A 20828-nucleotide genomic window follows, 5' to 3' on the forward strand; every position below is an offset into this window, starting at 1 on the left:
GTTTTGGATTTGGCCATTTTTGGCAGCTTGTCCAGCTAAACGATGCCCTTTATGTCTTCTGGATCTCATCGCTTTATGAGCTTGTGGATGCATACTCATCTCAACAGTCATATAAAAACCTTATGTTGCTTTTTACTGCAGGAACTGAGCAGACTTCTTAGTTCCACTTCACAGTAAGGCTTAAATTCAGTCAGTCCTATATCAGTTCACTTACCATATAGAAGCACTTTGTAGTTCTACAATTACTGACTGTAGTCCATCTGTTTCTCTGCATGCTTTGTTAGCCCCCTTTCACCCTGTTGACCAATGGTCAGGACTCTCCCAGGACCACTACAGAGTAGGCATTATTTAGGTGGTGGATCATTGTTAGTGTGTGTTGTGCTGGTATAAGTGGATCAGACACCTCACTAACACTGCTGAATTGAGAATAGTCCACCAACCAAAAATATGCAGCCAACAGCGCCCTGTATGCAGCGTCCTGTGACCACTGATGAAGGTCTAGAAGATGACCAACTCAAACAGCAGCAATAGATGAGCGTGGACCAACTAGATAGGAGTGTCTAATAGAGTGGACAGTGAGTGGACACAAAGTTTAATCCACTCATACCAGCACAACACACACTGAAGGAATCCTCTATGGCATTCCCTACTCAAAGGACGAGTCAATCATTGTCCGTATGGGCACCCAGCCTGCCGGTAGCAGAGCTAAGATTTGAGCTCTGGTGTTACATGTTTTACCACTGTGATACCCCAGGGTTGTCCTGGAAGCCCAGCAGCCTACACACAATTTAAAAATAATACTGTCATCTAACCTGTATCCACTCTGCGTGTCCACACAGAATCCTCCGTTGTGGCAGGGGTTCCTGGGGTAGGTGGCGCACCCCTGGTGCAGGTGTTCCCTAGCCGAGCAGCTGCACACGGCAGTGGACTCCAGCGTCACCGACACCAGGGTCATGCTCTCCGAATCCACCACGGCCGGCCTCTCGCTGACGCTCAGCCTGTTCACGCAGCCTCCGCCCCCGGCGCAGTCGGCCACCGCGCACTCGTCCACGTGCACCTGGGTGACGTTGGCCTGCAGGAAGGACTGCAGCTGAAGACGGGAAGAGAGAGAAAAGAGAGAGAAGAGGATGAAAGGCGTTTGAAATAACAAAAAACAAAGTATGGTTCTGCAGAGTAATGCTCATTCAATCCATAGTAGGTACCCGGAAAGGACGGGGAATAAGAAATGAAATTGGAAGCGGATCTACGACTCGGGATTATCATACAGAGTGGCAAACAACAGGCAGGTACCTTAAAAAAACACAAATCCTCAAAAAAAAAAAATGATACCAACATAAGCAGGCCTGGTTTCATCTCGTGCCACCGTCGTGCACATTAACGGCGCGAGCGTAACCTGCTCTCTTTGCTTCTACAGTGAGTCTGTCATGGACTGCCTGATGGAACGGCTCTCTATAGAAGAAAAGAAAGAGAGCGAGAGAGGAACGAGGCTCCCGCTTCAGTTCAGGCTTAAAATGGAAGCGGGTAAGCCTCTCAGAGATCCATTTGCTGTAATGATATTGGGAAGGGCGGTGACAGGTCGAGCTGATGACATGGTGCGGGAGCTGAAAGGGGCAGTTAGATTAGAGCTCAAATGGCTGATTAATGACGCCGGCTCGCTTCGTTCTCGCTTCAGATCCAGGCTTTCAGACACACCCATCACTATTTAATTTAATATGCTTCCAGGCATAACATTACGACCACTTTCCTAATATTGTGTTGGTCCCCCTGACCCGTCGAGGCATGGACTCCACTAGAGCCCTGAACGTGTGCTGTGGTATCTGGTGCCAGGATGTCAGCAGCAGATCCTGTAGATTTAACTCCTCTAAGTTGTGAGGTGGGGCCTCCATGGATCTGATATTTTCAAAGCGCCTCTAATGAGACGAACTGTTTGATATGACGTGGTAAAAGCAACCTGGCGTCCTGTGTTATTGCATGGCGTTCCTGTGGGGAAGCCAGGCACACAGCGACCCTGACCAGGATAAAAGATTAGTAATATGTGAAAATAGAATGAAAAATGAATTAATAATAAATAATAATCATTAACAAAAATGCTAAAACAGACTCATTTTATATGAAAAAATTAATACATTTACTTTTTAATTATAATTAAAATATATATCATTTTTGGGTCTAGAATTCAGGTCACCTACATTATGTGGTCAAAAGTATTAGGACACATAACAATGAGCTTGTTGGAAATCCTATTAAAAACCATAAGCATACGTATGAATGCAGATGTCACAGCCTACTCAATTGAATATTTTAAAGTGTGTCTGTAGGAATTTGTGCCCATGAGGTACTGTAGGAGGCATTGATGCTGGACGAAAAGGTTTGACCTGCAATGTATGCTGACCCAAATCTTATGGGGAGCAATCAAACTGGTGCAGGAAAGGACCTTCCTCAAACTGTTACCATGTAACAGGTAATGTTTATGCGCCGATTAGCAAAGAGTCTGGCTCAAACACCTGATCTAAATAATCATGGAGGTGTCCACATATTTCTGGCCTAATCCACATTCACCAATATGCACCCTTATGGATCAGTAAACACACCAGTAACCCAGTAACTGATTAAAATCCACCATGCAGACCCACAATGGCCAAAGGTAAAATATTTAATACCACCGCTGGCACCTGTCCTCCTAAGCGCCGGAATTTTCTATGTACCATACGTAGACCTCTGCCAGTCGAGTAGGTGATTTGCATGTATTACCAACGAGGTCTCACTTCATCAGCGCACCGAACCACCGGACCAGCCGGCCATCGTAGTGCCAAATGAGGCGCGGTAACAGGAGCCTGCACACAGGACTCAGGGGATCCGCCAAAACCCGGAGCTAGTTAATGGGAAATCTAATCATGCTAGCTGACTCGCCGGCATCTTTCTATCCTAATCGGTGCCTGTTTCTAACCTCTGGCTGGATATATACAGTAAGTACGTATCACGAAGAATGGGTTGAGGGGGGTGATTGCGCCAAACCATCTGCCTAATGCTCCTGTTGACTCGTTTCCAAAAGCGTTTGTTGTGAGGAACCCACAGGGACGGAAGCTACAATTCCCACAGGGTCGAGAGTCCACAGTGGCAGCGAGACAGCACAGGCAGCACAGAAGGACACCTCGAGGTGCGCCCGTCTGTCACATCCCGCCGGGTAAAACAGTGCTTCAGGTTGGACCTGCCTGAATATCGCACACACTTTGAGTTTGAAGACCGTGCAGCAAGGGCTGAAGAATCCTGCCTGGCATGAAGCTGCAGGAGATGAGAGCACACTCCCTAGCACTGGCATTTACTTCATCGTTCCAACCTGCCACCATGCAAAGCCTGGAAATCTATTTTTAGAAAATTAGTCTGAAAAATGACTGCGGCCACCATACAGAGAACGATACCCCTTTACCATAGATACGGAACCGGCTCTGATGCGGTTCCACCAAAAAAAGAGGCGGCACCAAAGAATACTTATTTGCTTAATGTTCGTTCACTCAACACAAAAAGTACTGTACTCAGTGAATTTATATCTGACAGTGAACTAGACTTTTTCTGTCTCACTGAAACTTGGCATAAACCCTTGGATTATTTTATGTTAAATTAGACCACGCCAATGGGATACTCGTATATTGATGAACCTCGTATGGAAGGGCGAGGTGGTGGTGTTGCTGCAGTCTATAGGGATGATATTAAAATAACCACTTTGTCTTTTCCTGCTGCTCTTTCTTTTGAACACCTGGCTTTCAAGTTGTCAGGGCCTACTCCTCTGGTCACTGCTGTAGTTTATCGTCCGCCAAAGCCAAACGCTTCCTTTCTCTCTGACTTTTCAGATTTTTTAACCCAGCTTAGTGCCCTCTCATCCTCTGTACTGCTTATGGGTGATTTTAACATCCATATTGATGACAACAACTGTAAATTTGCCAGGGAATTTTTGGAATTGTTACAGTGTTTTAATTTCACACAACATATACATTTTCCAACTCATAAAAAAGGTCATACTCTTGACCTTGTCTGCTCTACTGGTGTCCTAGTTCATCAGCCGTCCAGCCATGACCTTACTGTCTCTGATCATTTGACAATCATCATGGACATTGAGGTCACTAGGCCCATCACTAGAGCTAAACGTAAAATATCCTTCAGGAATCTTCAATATATCTCTCCCTCTGCTTTCTCAGATTCTCTTGTTAAAAAGATGTCTGTCTGTCCTGTACTGTCTAGTAATTCATCTGACCTTGTCGATTACTATAATGACATACTCGCCTCATGTCTTGATGAGCTGGCTCCTTTGAGAACCAAATTTGTTTCATTTAGTCATTCCGCACCATGGTACACAATTGAGCTTCACCAAATGAAATCCCGTAAACGCCAGCTTGAAAGACTTTATAAGAAAACCGGTCTAACAGTACATTATCAGATTTATTCTGATTATCTTCAACATTACAAAGACGCTCTTACGGCAGCCCGATCCACTTACTATTCCGAACTCATACATGCTGGATCAACAAATCCTAAGACTCTCTTTTCCACAATAAATAAACTTCTCAAACCAATTGACAATACTACCAATTCCTTTACAGTTGACAAGTGTAACTCTTACCTCTCATTTTTTCAAACAAAAGTTGAGAATATCCACAATTTTCTGACAGTTTCCCCTGTCATCTCTGTTTCTCCGCCTATCTCACCTCAATTTATTACCCAGCCTCTGTCTCAGTTCTCACCTGTGTCTCTTTTGGACCTATCTGAGATCTTAACAGGGATGCGAAGCTCCACTTGTGTTTTGGATCCTGCTCCATCAAAACTTGTTAAGGGTTGTTTTCCAGTTATCTCATCACTTATCACAGAGATAATCAATTCCTCTCTTAGTTCTGGCTCAGTCCCTCAATCACTCAAATTGGCTGCTGTTACTCCCATACTTAAAAAACCTGGACTTGACTAACATTATGAGTAACTTTCGGCCCATTTCCAATCTTCCATTTCTGTCGAAAATACTGGAACGTGTTGTTGCCTCACAGCTCAAAGATCACCTAAATTCCAATAATCTATTTGAATCATTTCAGTCTGGTTTCCGCCCCCAGCACAGCACTGAGTCAGCCCTCCTCAAAGTCACAAATGACCTTCTTCTTTCCTCAGACTCTGGACAAATTAATATTCTCGTCCTCCTTGATCTTACTGCAGCTTTTGACACCATTAATCACTCCATTCTTCTGTCCCGCCTTGAATCCTCTGTCAACATCACTGGTACTGCCCTTTTGTGGTTAAGGTCATATCTCATAAACAGACAACAGTTTGTTAATATCAACAATTGTAGTTCTGCCATTGCTCCACTGTCCCAAGGCGTTCCCCAAGGCTCAGTGTTAGGTCCCCTTTTGTTTATTCTTTATATGCTCCCCCTTGGTGACATCATACGTCGGCATGGTTTACATTTCCACTGCTATGCTGATGATATTCAGCTTTACATCTCCTCCAAATCCATTAATACTGAACTTCACTCCACTCTGACAAATTGCATCACTGAAATGAAATTGTGGATGAAAGCTAATTTCCTCAAATTAAACTGTGAAAAATCAGATATGATCATCGTAGGTCCTACAACCCTGGCAAAAACCACAAAAAATTTTCAAATTACCATTGATAATGACACTTTGTCTCCGTCTTCTAACATCCGAAATCTTGGTGTAATTTTTGATAGCAACCTCTCTTTTGACCGCCATGTAAATCACATCACCAAAACTGCTTTCTTTCATCTAAAAAACATAGCACGTCTACGTCCATCACTCTCCTTTTCTGCCGCCGAAACCTTGATTCATGCTTTTATTACATCCAGAATTGATTATTGCAATAGCATCCTTTATGGTACATCTAACAAAATCCTAAAAAAACTTCAGTATATCCAGAATTCAGCTGCTCCCCTCCTTACTCATACTCGCTCCCGTGATCATATTACACCTGTTCTACAAAAACTTCATTGGCTTCCCGTTGCTCAACGCATTCAATTCAAAATTCTTCTATTCACTCACAAAGCTCTCCATAATCAGGCCCCATCCTACCTCACCGACCTGCTCCATCAGCACATTCCCTCCCGTAGCCTTCGCTCTTCTGAGGCTAACCTACTGTCCATACCCTCTAGGACCAAGCACCGGACCTGGGGTGACAGGGCCTTTTCCATAGCTGCTCCATCTTTATGGAATGCTCTCCCCAAACACCTACGAGATTGTCCTGACCTGTCCAAATTCAAGTCACTTCTCAAAACTCATCTATTCAGAGTGGCATTTAACTTGTAACAACACAAAATAAATGCTTTTATTTTTGCTATTCTTTTTAATAGTTTTTATACTTAGATCACGACAGAAATGTGAAGTCCTAGATCCTAAAACTTGTAAAGTTTTCAGTTTCCTGATTGCATGTAAATCTGTCCTGTTTCTGTCTAATTTTAAGAAATTGTTCTATATTTGTTGTTCTCTCTCATAATTTAGCTAATTTTTAATGAACTGTCTTATGCTGCTCTCTTTGTTTTTATCTTAATTATTCTTGATGTTGATGTACTATTTTGATTTTGTACTATGATTTGTATGGTGTATGTACGTATTTGTTTTGATTATTTGTCTTATGTAAAGCGTCTTTGAGTATCTTGAAAAGCGCTATATAAATAAAATGTATTATTATTATTATTATTAATACTAGGGTCTTCAGCGCAAACAGTGACATCATCTGTGGGCGTGTCAAGTTGTAGAGGTTTGGGTGCTTTCACATTTCTGCTGCTGTGCCGTTGTTTCCTATGAAGTGTGACTCTGCACATCTTTTTAAAGTTCATCTGATTTAATTCTGAGCCAGTTTGCTGCTGATATTTTTCGAAGCGCCTCCAATGAGACGAACTGTTTGATATGACTTAGTAAAAGCGACCCAGGCAGTACGAACAGTATGTGTGGCTTGACCCCCCAGGACCACCACAGAGTAGGTATTATTTAGGTGGTGGATCATTCTCAGCACTGCAGTGACACTGACATGGTGGTGGTGTGTTAGTGTGTGTTGTGCTGGTATAAGTGGATAAGCCAAAGAAATTCTAATGGAGTTTTTAAACACCTCACTGTCACTGCTGGACTGAGAATAGTCCACCAACCAAATATATCCAGCCAACAGCGCCCGGTGGGCAGCGTCCTGTGACGACTGATGAAGGTCTAGAAGATGACCAACTCAAACAGCAGCAATAGATGAGCGATCGTCTCTGACTTTACATCTACAAGGTGGACCAACTAGGTAGGAGTGTCTAATAGAGTGGACAGTGAGTGGACACGGTATTTGAAGACTCCAGCTGTGCTGCTGTGTCTGATCCACTCATACCAGCACAACACACACTAACACACCACCACCATGTCAGTGTCACTGCAGTGCTGAGAATGATCCACCACCTAAATAATACCTGCTCTGTGGTGGTCTTGTGGGGGTCCTGATCATTAAAAAACAGGGTGAAAGCATGTTAAAAAAGCATGTAGAGAAACAGATGGACTACAGTCAGTAATTGTAGAACTACAAAGTGTGTCTATATAGTAAGTGGAGCTGATAAAATGGACAGTGAGTGTAGAAACAAGGAGCTGGATGTCTTCTTATCACCAATAGTTGATTGATGTTTTTTGCATAAAAACAAACATCTGTAACAACAGCACAAATGCTAGCAGGTGATCTACATGCTCCGTCACCCTGTCACTACTCTTTACTTTCATTGCGCAACACCCACCTCTCAAAAACTGGTGGAAATGTGGGCCGGTCCTCGAAAAAACACCAAGATTGGAAGAAGCTGAACAGAACTGGTTCAAGAACCAGAGTTCTTTTGGTGGAAAAGCACTATAAAAGAAAGATCTCAGCTAATTATCCTTAATGCTGGTCATTTCCAGTGTCACACCCACCAGCACTAGGATGCAGGGCGATGAATGAACGACTGAACCATTTTCTCCCGTTTCATTTATGCTAATTCTAACCCACTTGCTTGTTCTGCACTACCACACAGCTGACTTCAGCATTCTTCGTTTTGGATAATTATTATACAAGCTCCATCTCAAATTACGTAATATAAATGCAAATCATGTTTTCATTCCGGGAAATTTAACAAGATGTAGTACTAATGCCCGGATTGAAGCGGGCTGCGCTATTTACTTTTACATAAAGGAGGTCCGAGAGCAGAAAGAAAGAGAACACAGTCAGATAGACGTAACCGATAAGCCAAAAAACGTTAGGTCCACTCGTCTAACATACTGCCAATCCAGCACTGACCTGACAAGACACAGACTCTACAAGACATCTTAAAGGGGTCCTGTGATATCTGGTACCAGGACATTACTAGCAAGGCATTTAACATTGTCGTAGACAGCATTGTAGTGCCAATTCTGACACCCATGTGCCCATTGTAGGTGCTTTTACTGGTAAAGGTGTTTAAAAGTGGCAACACAACCACACATTTGGCTTCATTCATTCATTCAGTGACTGCCGTTGTATCCTATTCAGGGCAGGAAACACCCTGGACAGGCTGTCAGTCCATCCCAAGGCAAACACCAGCTCATACATAGGGGAATTTTTAGTAGCTCCAATTATTCTGACTGCATGACTTTGGACTGTGGGAGAAAATGCAAACTTAAGAGCATAAACACAAACACAGAAAGGAGCTGGACCATGTCACCTGGGAATCAAACCCAGGACCTTCTTGCTGTGAGGTGACAGAGACACCATGCTGCACAAAATAGATGTCTGGGGTTAAGTCAGGGTTAGGGTTAAGGTTAAGGTTATGGTTAGGGTTCGGGTTGGGGATAGGGTTAGGGAGAGGTTAGGGTTCAGGTTAGGGTTAGGGTTCAGGTTACGATTTGGGATAGGGTTCGGGTTATGGTTAGGGTTCGGGATAGGTTAGGGTTCAGGTTAGGGTTTGGGATAGGGTTCGGGATAGGGTTCGGGTTAGGATTTGGGTTAGTTAGAAGAGATCTCCCATCCCATCACGTGTGATTATTTTTTACTCTTTCTAATCAATCCAATGAAATAGGACCCCCCTTACTACTCTCACTGAGACCCCCTAGTGGGCCCCGCCCCCTCCATTTGAGAACCACAGATGTAAAGCACTCATGCAACGCTGAGCATTTGAAAACGCTCATGTTTAGCACATTTCGTGCAGAGTGCTTTAAAATACTACGAGCCTACAAGATCCAGGCACTGGGGGAGTCAAGTAGCTGGGGTGTCGTCTAAGCACGATTTGATAGAAAGCCATCTCAGAGCTCCACGGGGACGCAAAGGATTTTCCTGATCCTCTCAGAAAATGTCAGTTTGAGCGCGTACAGTCTCGCTGAGCCTTCAGAAAGGTATTCAGAGCGTGTCTGTATGTGCAGGAACGCTGGGTTAAGGGGGCAGGACGGGAGGAAGAACCCAGGGGAGATGAACAACCCGAGTCTCGATCTGCTTCCCTTATCTCAGCGGGCCGCCGAGGCATCGTGCCATTTTCGTAGTGTGAGGCTGAGGGAATGAAAATCGGCGATGGAAGGAGTTTAACTCTCTAAATTCAGGGAGGAAGATTTAGCACAGAATGTAGCATCTGAGCTCTGTTTCTCCTCTTTTAAATGTCTGGTCCATGTATCACCTTTAGCATCCAATTGCCCGATTGCGTCATGCTTCCTCTCCACTAATGCCAATCCCTGCTCTGATTGAGGAGAACGAAGCTAACCCACGCCCCCTCCAACACGCGGGCTGCAGCCGTATGTATTTTGTCACCTACACTTTGATGAGTGCATATGCGGATCAACACTGTGTACAGAGAGACACACCCTGATCAACGCACTTTCCTCGTCGTAATTGTATCAATTTTGAGAGAGTCCCTATCTGGCTTAATATCCCACCCCTATATAAACAACAGGCCAATCGTTGTTCGTGCGGCTCCTCAGCTCAGCCGGCAGGCAGAGCTGAGACTCGATACGATGTATTCGAGATCCCAGCTCTGGTGTTCTAGTGTGTGTTTTTACCACTGCGCCACCTGAGCGGCCCTATTATGGAGTTGCCCCTTTTCTTTTTTCTGTCCATCTATGACAAGCTTTCGTTTTACTGTGTGTGGGAATTTGTGCCCATGTAGGCAAAGGAATGAGAGCGAGGCCAGGCACTGAGGTTAGCCAGGACAGCCTATATATGGTGGATTCAGTAAGTATTCAGACTTCTCGACTTTACACACTATAAGCATTGAAATATCGAAACGTTGTCCGTGTAGGCGCCCAACCTGCCGGTAGCAGAGCTGAGATTCAAAATCATTAGTTTAAACTGTCACTGTTGTTTTGGCTGCATGCTTTGGGTCACTGGAGTCCTTGAGCAGGCCAGTCAAATACCAAACTTAAACCTTACTGCGTATCTAAAGAAGAGCCTCCATTGTTCTCTTTTTACATCATTTTTTACTGTGTGTGGGAATTTGTGCCCATGTAGGCAAAGGAATGAGTGCGAGGCGAGGCAAGGCACTGATGTTAGCCAGGAGAGCCTGGCTCACAGTCGATGTTCCGATACAGTCCGTCTGTCTATATATGGTGGATTCAGTGGAAGCATTTAGACTTCTTGACTTTTGACACTTCAAGCATTGAAATATCGAAACATTGTCCATGTAGGCGCCCAACCTGCCGGTAGCAGAGCTGAGATTCAAACTCATGAGTTTGAACTGTCAAGTCTGATCTGCCTCAACAATTCATTGTTGTTTTGGCTGCATGCTTTGGGTCCTTAAGCAGGCCAGTCAAATACCAGACTTAAACCTTATTGTGTACTAAAGAAGAGCCTCCATTGTTCTAAAAAGGCTTTCTACATAATTTTTACAGTGTGGGAATTTGTGCCCATGTAACTAAAAGCACTGATGTTAGCCAAAAGAGCCTGGCTCACAGTCGATGTTCCAATACAGTCCGTATTTAGACTTCTTGACTTTTGACACACTTAAAGCATTGAAATATCGAAACATTGTCTGTGTAGGCGCCCGGTCTGCCGGTAGCACAGTTTTTACCGCTGCACCATGTGGATTTTAGCAATGCAGATTGATCAGTGCTTCAGTCCTTCATTCGTTTAGAGAAAACGCCTCGTGAGAGCCGTTTTTCCTGGCTGCCCGGCCAAAGGGGAAGGACTTTCACTACCCTAAAAACGACCGTCGCGGCATCCACAATTAGTTCAGACAGAGCAAAGAACACATTCCATATTAATGAGCTGATCTGGGCAAACATTCACTTTCTTCTGTCCAAACTTCTGGCTTTGAGTAATGAAAGAAAGAAGGAGCAGAGGCGTAAAAAAGCCGACATCAAAAAAGCCTGAAATGAAGTCGACCTTCTGCCTGCTATTTCTCGCAATTAGAAGACCAAACACCAATATCCCAGGCCCCACAGCTTCCCTCCTCAACATCTCTGCCCTGCTTCTTTTTATTTCCTTTTTTTTTCTTACGTTATAGCTCACTCTCCGTCTTCACGCTTCCTTTTTCATTCCCGTCAACGCCGTCCCGCCGAGGCCGAGCGCATTCATATTCAGGCTTGTGGGCTGCTCGCAAATCACACCTGAAGCCTTCTTCTGCTTCTCTGTGGTTAATTCTCTTTATATTAGAAGACCAGAGGAGAACACACGGCACTTATTCCACACACAAAAAAACCCAGAACGGGCGGTCGGTTGGTGGTGGAACGATCCCGACGGGCCCTTTAAACTGAGTAATTAAACCGAAGTGAAGGAGACTTCGGGCTTTTCAAGTGAGCTGGAGGGAGCGCGATTCATGTTTCAGACCACGCAATCAACAGGTAAGAGTAAGAACGAGGACGTCTCGTTTGGGTAATTGAGACGGCAGATCTGACTGTTGCATTACTGATTCTTGATGATTTGTGTATTTATAGCGGCGTTCGCAGACAAAGCTAGCCTAGAACCCGCCTCAGGCGCCGACAATTAATTACGGCGTAAACTGCGCTCACAAGAATAACAAACTACAGTCGAGACGAGCAAACACAAAACGATTTCTTCCACACTTCAGCTTTTAAACTCCAAGTGGTCCTTGGTATTAAAACCTCAATATTTCACATTACGACCAAAAGTATGTAGACACCTGACCATCAGCTTGTTCAACGTCCCATTCCAAAACAATTGCTTTATTATGGAGTTGCAACCTCTTCTTTCTGTCGTCCGTCTACGACAGTCTTTGTACATGATTTAGTTTCGTTGTGTGTGGGAATTTCTGCCCATGTAGTTAAAGGAACGAGTGCAAGGCCAGGCACTGATGTTAGCCAGGAGAGCCTATATATGGTGGACTTCTTGACTTTTGACACACTTGAAGCATTGAAATATAGAAACATTGTCCATGTAGGCGCCCAACCTGCCGGAAGCAGAGCTTAAATTCGAACTCATGAGTTTAAACTATCACTGTTGTTTTGGCTGCATTCTTTGGGTCCCTGGAGTGGCTTCAAGTCCAGTCTTTGTATGTCCTCTAGCAGGCCAGTCAAATACCAGACTTAAACCTTATTGTGTGCTATATAAGAGCCTCCAGTGTAGGCACCCAACCTGCTGGTAGCAGAGCTGAAGTTTAAACTCACAGTTTTTACTGCTGTGCCATAATTGTTGTTTTGGCTGCATGCTTTGGGTCACTGGAGTGGCTTCAGTTTTATTGTTGTTTTGGCTGCAACATTGTCCGTGTATGTGCCCAGCCTGCCGGTGGCACAGCTGAGATTCAAACTCACAAGTTTGATATGCCAGCTCTGATGTGTTTTTACTACTACTCCACCTGAGCACTACAACAATTCATTGTTGTTTTGGCTGCATGCTTTGGGTCACTGGAGTGACTTTAGGGCCAGTCTTTGTACGTCCTCAAAGCAGGCCAGTCAAATACTTAAACCTAAAGACTTAAACCAAGTGTACCAAGTGTACAAAGTTTGTAGAGATGTAGCCAAAGACTTGACGCTGTCTGTCTGACTAACTAATTAACTAACAATGACTAAAACTAGGTGCAAGACCTGAACTGTTTGATCAAACCACAGTAAAACGAACACAATACGCAAAGAGCCACACTTCATACCATCATCACACCAATTAGCACCAGTTAGCATTTAACCTCCCGCATGTACACGCAGCACAAAATGCAAAAAAGCTTCAGGCTTGTCCACCTTCCTGGCATAGCATGCTAGCGTTACAGTAAAAAAGCGACTGATTGCTCCTGGACAATACTCCTCTGTGTCACAGCTAAGATGAGAATGATCCATCACCCAGATTATGTGGTCAGTGATGGTCAAGATCGATGTTTGCGCACGATTCTGCATAGCAATAGCTGTGTTACATTTCCTATACGCACATATGTGGTAGGTGTACCTAATAAATAGGTTCTTGATGTTCTAACACAAAGTAAGCCCTGGTGGATAAAAAAAAAAAACGCCTTACCTTCTGTTTATGAGCAGCGAGGTATCCGTGCAGTCTCTCGGCGCGCTGGACGGGGGTGCTGTGCACGGAAAAACGGACGTCCAGAGTCTTCTCGTGACTGTCCACGAGGCTGAAGATGTTAACGTCTTCTGCGGCGACGGACAGCATCTCTGATAGAAAGTCCATCAGCAGCTCGTACTTGCTCCGAAGACCTCCCCGAGGCTCCAGGAACTCCTTCGCCGTGATGTCTGGGGGGAAAACAAAACAAAACAAACTGGTTAGTTACTGGTTAGTTAGTCAGAGACTTTCAGGTGGGTTGCAGATGTGGAGACTTCAATCTTGAGCCAATCTCTAGATTAAAATGACATATGATGACAAATGACAAAATGATATATATATATATATATATATATATGTATATATATATACAGGGGTTGGACAAAATAACTGAAACACCTGGTTTTAGACCACAATAATTTATTAGTATGGTGTAGGGCCTCCTTTTGCGGCCAATACAGCGTCAATTCGTCTTGGAAATGACATATACAAGTCCTGCACAGTGGTCAGAGGGATTTTAAGCCATTCTTCTTGCAGGATAGTGGCCAGGTCACTATGTGATGCTGGTGGAGGAAAACGTTTCCTGACTCGCTTCTCCAAAACACCCCAAAGTGGCTCAATAATATTTAGATCTGGTGACTGTGCAGGCCATGGGAGATGTTCAACTTCACTTTCATGTTCATCAAACCAATCTTTCACCAGTCTTGCTGTCTGTATTGGTGCATTGTCATCCTGATACACGGCACCGCCATTGGATGCACATGGTCCTCCAGAATGGTTCGGTAGTCCTTGGCAGTGACGCGCCCATCTAGCACAAGTATTGGGCCGAGGGAATGCCATGATATGGCAGCCCAAACCATCACTGATCCACCCCCATGCTTCACTCTGGGCATGCAACAGTCTGGGTGGTACGCTTCTTTGGGGCTTCTCCACACCGTAACTCTCCTGGATGTGGGGAAAACAGTAAAGGTGGACTCATCAGAGAACAATACATGTTTCACATTGTCCACAGCCCAAGATTTGCGCTCCTTGCACCATTGAAACCGACGTTTGGCATCGGCACGAGTGACCAAAGTTTTGGCTATAGCAGCCCGGCCGTGTATATCGACCCTGTGGAGCTCCCGACGGACAGTTCTGGTGGAAACAGGAGAGTTGAGGTGCACATTTAATTCTGCCGTGATTTGGGCAGCCGTGGTTTTATGTTTTTTGGATACAATCCGGGTTAGCACCCGAACATCCCTTTCAGACAGCTTCCTCTTGCGTCCACAGTTAATCCTGTTGGATGTGGTTTGTCCTTCTTGGTGGTATGCTGACATTACCCTGGATACCGTGGCTCTTGATACATCACAAAGACTTGCTGTCTTGGTCACAGATGCGCCAGCAAGACGTGCACCAACAATTTGTCCTCTTTTGAACTCTGGTATGTCACCCATAATGTTGTGTGCATTGCAATATTTTGAGCAAAACTGCTCTTACCCTGCTAATTGTACCTTCACACTCTGCTCTTACTGGTGCAATGTGCAATTAATGAAGATTGGCCACCAGACGGGTCCAATTTAGCCATGAAACCTCCCACACTAAAATGACAGGTGTTTCAGTTATTTTGTCCAACCCCTGTATATACTGATCAGCCATAACATTACAACCACATCAGCTCCACCTACCATATAGAAGCACTTTGTAGTTCTACAATTACTGACTGTAGTCCATCTGTTTCTCTACAGACTTTGTTAGCCCCCTTTCATGCTCTTCTACAATGGTCAGGACCACTACAGAGCAGGTATTATTTAGGTGGTGGATCATTCTCAGCACTGCATTGATACTGACATGGTGATGGTCTGTTAGTGTGTGTTGTGCTGGTATGAGTGGATCAGACACAGCAGCGCTACTGGACTTTTTAAATAACGTGTCCACTCACTGTCCACTCTATTAGACACTCCTACCTAGTTGGCCCAGAGACGATCGCTCATCAATTGCTGCTGTTTGAGTTGGTCATGTTCTAGACCTTCATCGATGGTCACAGGACGCTGCCCACAGGGCTTGGATATTTTAGGTTGGTGGACTATTCTCAGCCCAGCACTGACAGAGCTGCTGTGTCTTATCCACTCATACCAACACATCACACACTAACACACCACCACCATGTCAGTGTCAGTGCAGTGCTGAGAATGATCCACTACCCAAATAATACCTGCTCTGTAGTGGTCCTGTGGGAGTCCTGACCATTGAAGAACAGCATGAACAGCAGATGGACTACAGTCAGTAATTGTAGAACTACAAAGTGCTTCTATATGGTAAGTGAAGCCGATAAAATGGACACTGTGTGCAAAAACAAGGAGGTGGTTTTAACGTTCCCCGTTCCTCTGTGTAGCTCAGTGAAGTTTGTGAAACTAAACTGTTCTTGCAAAGTTAGAAGCATTTTATAAAGTTTTCTCTATATAAATGATTCATTACACCTGTTAGCAGCTTACCGTGGCTGAAACACATGAATTCAAATGAATCGAAGCTCCGTTTAAGCACAGGGACCCAAACACAGCAGAACAACAGCAAATTAAAAGCCGGCGTCGTGTTTAATCCTGACGAGGACCAGCAGAGGTCAGGCGCCCGAGGAACCCAGACGCAGGACTCATGAAAGATGCATGCTCGCGTCCTTCCCTCGTCAACACGTCTCTCTGTCGTTAAGTAAAGTTTGTGCTGTGTGATGGGTCCACCTGACAGGCCGTTCTGTCTGGTACGGTGGTTATGCCAGGGTAGACGACCCGGCCCGGCCCAAACCTTATTCCCTGAGCTTTACCAGGATCACGTGAGGCCTGAATCAACACGTCATTAGGTTCTCACCTGATAGCACCATACAGCTCTAATTGGGATGTATTCCCTTCTTGTTTGGCTTAGTGACCAGCTGCTTTGGGTGACCTGAAACTGGCCTCCGTTTCAAAAGGGCAGGGTAAAGTTTCCCGCAGGGTCATTTTCAGACAGTTACAAGAGCGTCCCGGAACTTTCTTTGCCGCTTCTCAGCAAGGAGAACATGCTGGAGGACATTCTGGAGGAAAACGCCCGGAGATTTGAAGCTTTAATGAGGCGGCCGACACCGCGAGGTGCCCTGAACCTGGAGGAAACGGTGCCAACTTCAAAATCTGTCTGCTAGCCATGTCTAATTCGAATCTTGCTTTTGAGATCTTATTAAGGACAGAAGAACGTTTCTACACTCACTGTCCATTTTATTGGCTCCACTTACCACATAGAAGCACTTTGTAGTTCTACAATTACTGACTGTAGTCCATCTGTTTCTCTACATGCTTTGTTACCCCCCTTTCATGCTGTTCTTCAATAGTCAGGACCTCCACAGGACCACTACAGAGTAGGTATTATTTAGGTGGTGGATCATTCTAAGCACTGCAGTGACACTGACATGGTGGTAGTGTGTTAGTGTGTGTTGTGCTGGTATGATTGGATAAGACACAGCAGCTCACTATCACTGCTGGACTGAGAATAGTCCACCAACCGAAAATATCCAGCCAACAGCGCCCCGTGGGCAGCGTCCTGTGACCACCAATGAAAGTCTAGAAGATGACCGACTCAAACAGCAGCAATAGATGAGCAATTGTCTCTGACTTTACATCTACAAGGTGGACCGACTAGGTAGGAGTGTCTGATAGAGTGGACAGGGAGTGGACACGGTGTTTGATCCACTCGTACCGGCACAACACACACTAACACACCACCACCATGTCATGTCAGTGTCACTGCAGTGCTGAGAAGGATCCACGACCTAAATAATACCCACTCTGTGGTGGTCCTGAGGCTCCAATTGGACTGACTGCATGTCTTTGGACTTGTAAGAGGAAACCCACATGGACACAGGGAGAACGTGCAAACTCCACACAGAAAGGACCCTGTCCGTCTGGCCGGGGAATGAAACCTAGGAGGACGCACCCTGGACAAGTAGCCAGTCCATCAAAAGGCAAACACACAAGGCGAATTCTAGAGGCTCCAATTGGCGTGACTGCATGTCTTTGGACTTGTGAGAGGAAACAGGAACACCCGAAGGAAACCCACATGGACACAAGAGACAACACTACCCACTACGCCATTGTGCCGCCTCCATTTCTATACATATAAGTGCAATTAGTATGCTACTCGTTCACTTCATGACAAACCCTACAGTTCTTGACCAATGCGAATGCAATTTGGGGCTGTGTCTTATATGCAACACAAGCCAAGCTAGCAGGCCTGCGATTCCGAGAACTCAGGATGACACGGAGACCCAATTTTCCGGACGCATAGTATTTCAATAAGGACGAGAGAAATTTGTCGCTGTCATCATACTCAGAAGCAACAATGACCAAAATTCATCACACAAAAGAAACTAACCTTTTAATAATCATGTGTTTTTGGGGTAAAATTAATTTGGGTCAAATTAATTCAACCTTTACTCACAGATTCACTGGTTAGGTGAAGATAAATCATTTCTGCATTATGTAGCAACATTTACATAAAATAACATTTCAACAGAGGAAAAAATAAAGGTCAAGCAAATAAGCCAGCATGTCCTCACGCACCAGCATGTCCTAACATAAATGTTCGCTGTTTTTTTAGGCTGAAGCAGAACAACACAGTAATGGTGAGCAGGGGTGACTGAGCGCTACTCAGTAAGACCTCAGGACGTCGCAGGGCTTCGATTAGAACATTATGTGTACGAGTATGTGTACGACTGACCTTAAGCTGGTAGACATCCCAAATTCAAAACCATGATTGATCAGGATTGGCCTACCCCATTCTGTGGTAATTTGGTAGGGAGTTTGACGAGGGCCAAATTGTGATGGCTAGACCACAGATCAGAGCATCTCCAAAACTGCAGCTCTTGTGGGGTGTTCCCGGTATGCAGTGGTCAGTATCTATAAAAAGCCTCATTAATGCTGGTTCTGATAGAAAGGCGTCAGAATACACAGCGCAGCACAGTTTGTTGTGTATGGTGCAAGGTGGTCATAATGTTATGCGTCAGTGTACATATACACATGTACAATACAATGAAATTCTTTCTTCGCATATAACAGCTTGTTTGAAAGCTGGGGTCAGAGCGCAGGGTCAGCCATCGTACGGCGCCCCTAGAGCCGAGAGGGTTAGGGGTCTTGCTCCAGGGCCCAACAGTGGCTGGGATTCGAATCCTCAACCTTTCAATTGGTAGCCCAAAGCTCTACCCACTAGGCTACCACTGTCTCACAATTAATTAATTTATTTCTAAAGGTGTGCCATGAGGTTGAGTGGTTAAAATAGTGGACTAAGAATCAAAAGGTCGCTGATTCAAGCCCCACAAGTGTGAGGTTGTCACTGTTGGGCCCTTGAGCAAGGCTCAAGAGGCTCTTGAGGTTGACCTACAGTGAGGGGGTCTCACACTGAGGTGGTTTTACACTGAGGGTGTCAAGGGTCTTAAACTGAGGGAGTCCTACACTGAGATGGTCCTACACTGAGGGAGTCCTACACTGACATGATCCTACACTGAGAGAGTCTTACACTGAGATGATCCTACACTGAGGGAATCCTACACTGAGATGATCCTACACTGAGAGAGTCTTACACTGAGATGATCCTACACTGAGGGAGTCCTACACTGAGATGATCCTACACTGAGGGAGTCCTACACTGAGATGATCCTACACTGAGGGAGTCCTACACTGAGATGGTCCTACACTGAGGGAGTCCTACACTGAGATGATCCTACACTGAGAGAGTCTTACACTGTGATAATCCTACACTGAGAGAGTCTTACACTGAGATGGTCCTACACTGAGGGAGTCTTACACAGAGATGGTCTTACAATGAGGGAGTCCTACACTGAGATGATCCTACACTGAGGGAGTCTTACACTGAGATGATCCTACACTGAGGAGGTCGAGGGTCTTACACAGAGATGGTCTTACACTGAGGGAGTCCTACACTGAGATGATCCTACACTGAGGGGGTTGAGGGTCTTACACAGAGATAGTCTTACACTGACGGAGTCTAACACTAAAATGATCCTACACTGAGGAGGTCCCACACTGAGATGATCCTACAAGAATCAAAAGGTCACTGATTCAAGCCCCACAACAGTGAGGTTGTCACTGTTGGGCCCTTGAGCAAGGCCTTTACCCTCAACTGCTTAAACAATAAACTGTCACGTCACAGTACTGTAAGTCGCATTGGAAACAAGCATCTACCAAACGTCTATGCACATCATTTTGACCGTATACGTGTATTCCCCCTCTCAATCAATTTCCGGCACAGGTTTGATCCACAGTAAGTCTTATCTGAGCGGAGCAGCATCACCGCCGTCAACATTTGGTTTTAAAATGAGATTTTAAATGTCAAGGAGGATCAAAGTACGTCAGTGTAAAAATGTGGTTTTTATCCTGCACGCTGGGATGCAGTGTGTGTTTAAACAGGGTTCTGCGGAGGCACGTTCGGCCCTGCAGATGTCTCCTAAAACTGAATGACTCGAGTGCTGACGGCTGACTGGGGTCGGAAGGACCCCAGTTAGACCAGTTCTATCCTTTGAAGTCCTGAATTCCTAATTTGAGCTCATTAATAAGATGCCTCAACTTTTATACAGATGTAAATCCTTAAAAGTGCATCAGTCAATTACTCTAGTTCAGCAGCCCTACACAGACAGTTATTGGCTATGTCTGGGGGAATGGAGGGATGACCAAAGCCCTGCAATAGACTGGAACCTTTTCTCCACTAAGGTGGTCCTAGACTGAAGAGGTTCTACACTAAGGTGGTCTTATACCGAGATGGTCCTACACTAAGATGCTTTTACACTAAGGGGGTTGAGGTGAGATGGTCCAACACTTAAATCATCCTACCCTGAAGGAGCTCTACACTAAGGTGGTCCTACACTGATGTGGTTCTATACCAAGGTGGTACTACACTAAGATAATCTTACACTTAGGGTGTCAAGTGTCTTACACTGAGGGGACCCTAAACCAAGGTGGTCCTACACTGAGATTGGCTTACACTAAGGGGGTCCTACACTGAGATGATCCTACACTGAAATGGTCCTACACTGAAATGATCCTACACTGAGATAATCCAACACTGAGATGATCATACACTGAGGGAGTCCTACACTGATGTGGTCTTACACTGAAGGAGTCCTACACTGAGATGATCCTATATTGAGGAAGTCCTACACTGAGGGAGTCCTACACTGAGATGATCCTATATTGAGGAAGTCCTACACTGAGGGAGTCCTACGCTGAGATGATCCAACATTGAGGAAGTCCTACACTGAGATGATCCTACACTAAGGGAGGTCTACACTGAGGGAGTCCTACACTGAGATGATCCTACACTGAGGGAGTCCTACACTGAAATGATCCTACACTGATCCTACACCGGGTTTTCAC

General features: G+C 45.0%; 1 protein-coding gene across 1 annotated transcript in view; it reads right to left on the minus strand.

Moving 5' to 3' along the window:
* si:ch211-186j3.6 (neural-cadherin) overlaps positions 1–20828 on the minus strand; it is a 270206-nt gene that overhangs the window by 78369 nt on the left and 171009 nt on the right. The window contains exons 21-22 of the mRNA XM_062989918.1: positions 13408–13634; positions 813–1090 (exon numbers count right to left, since the gene is read on the minus strand). Of these exons, the coding sequence (XP_062845988.1) occupies positions 813–1090; positions 13408–13634 (505 nt within the window). The remainder of the gene's footprint in view (positions 1–812; positions 1091–13407; positions 13635–20828) is intronic.

This window comes from Trichomycterus rosablanca, chromosome 27 (assembly GCF_030014385.1).
Source record: "Trichomycterus rosablanca isolate fTriRos1 chromosome 27, fTriRos1.hap1, whole genome shotgun sequence".
In the NCBI taxonomy this organism is placed as follows: Eukaryota; Metazoa; Chordata; class Actinopteri; order Siluriformes; family Trichomycteridae; genus Trichomycterus; species Trichomycterus rosablanca.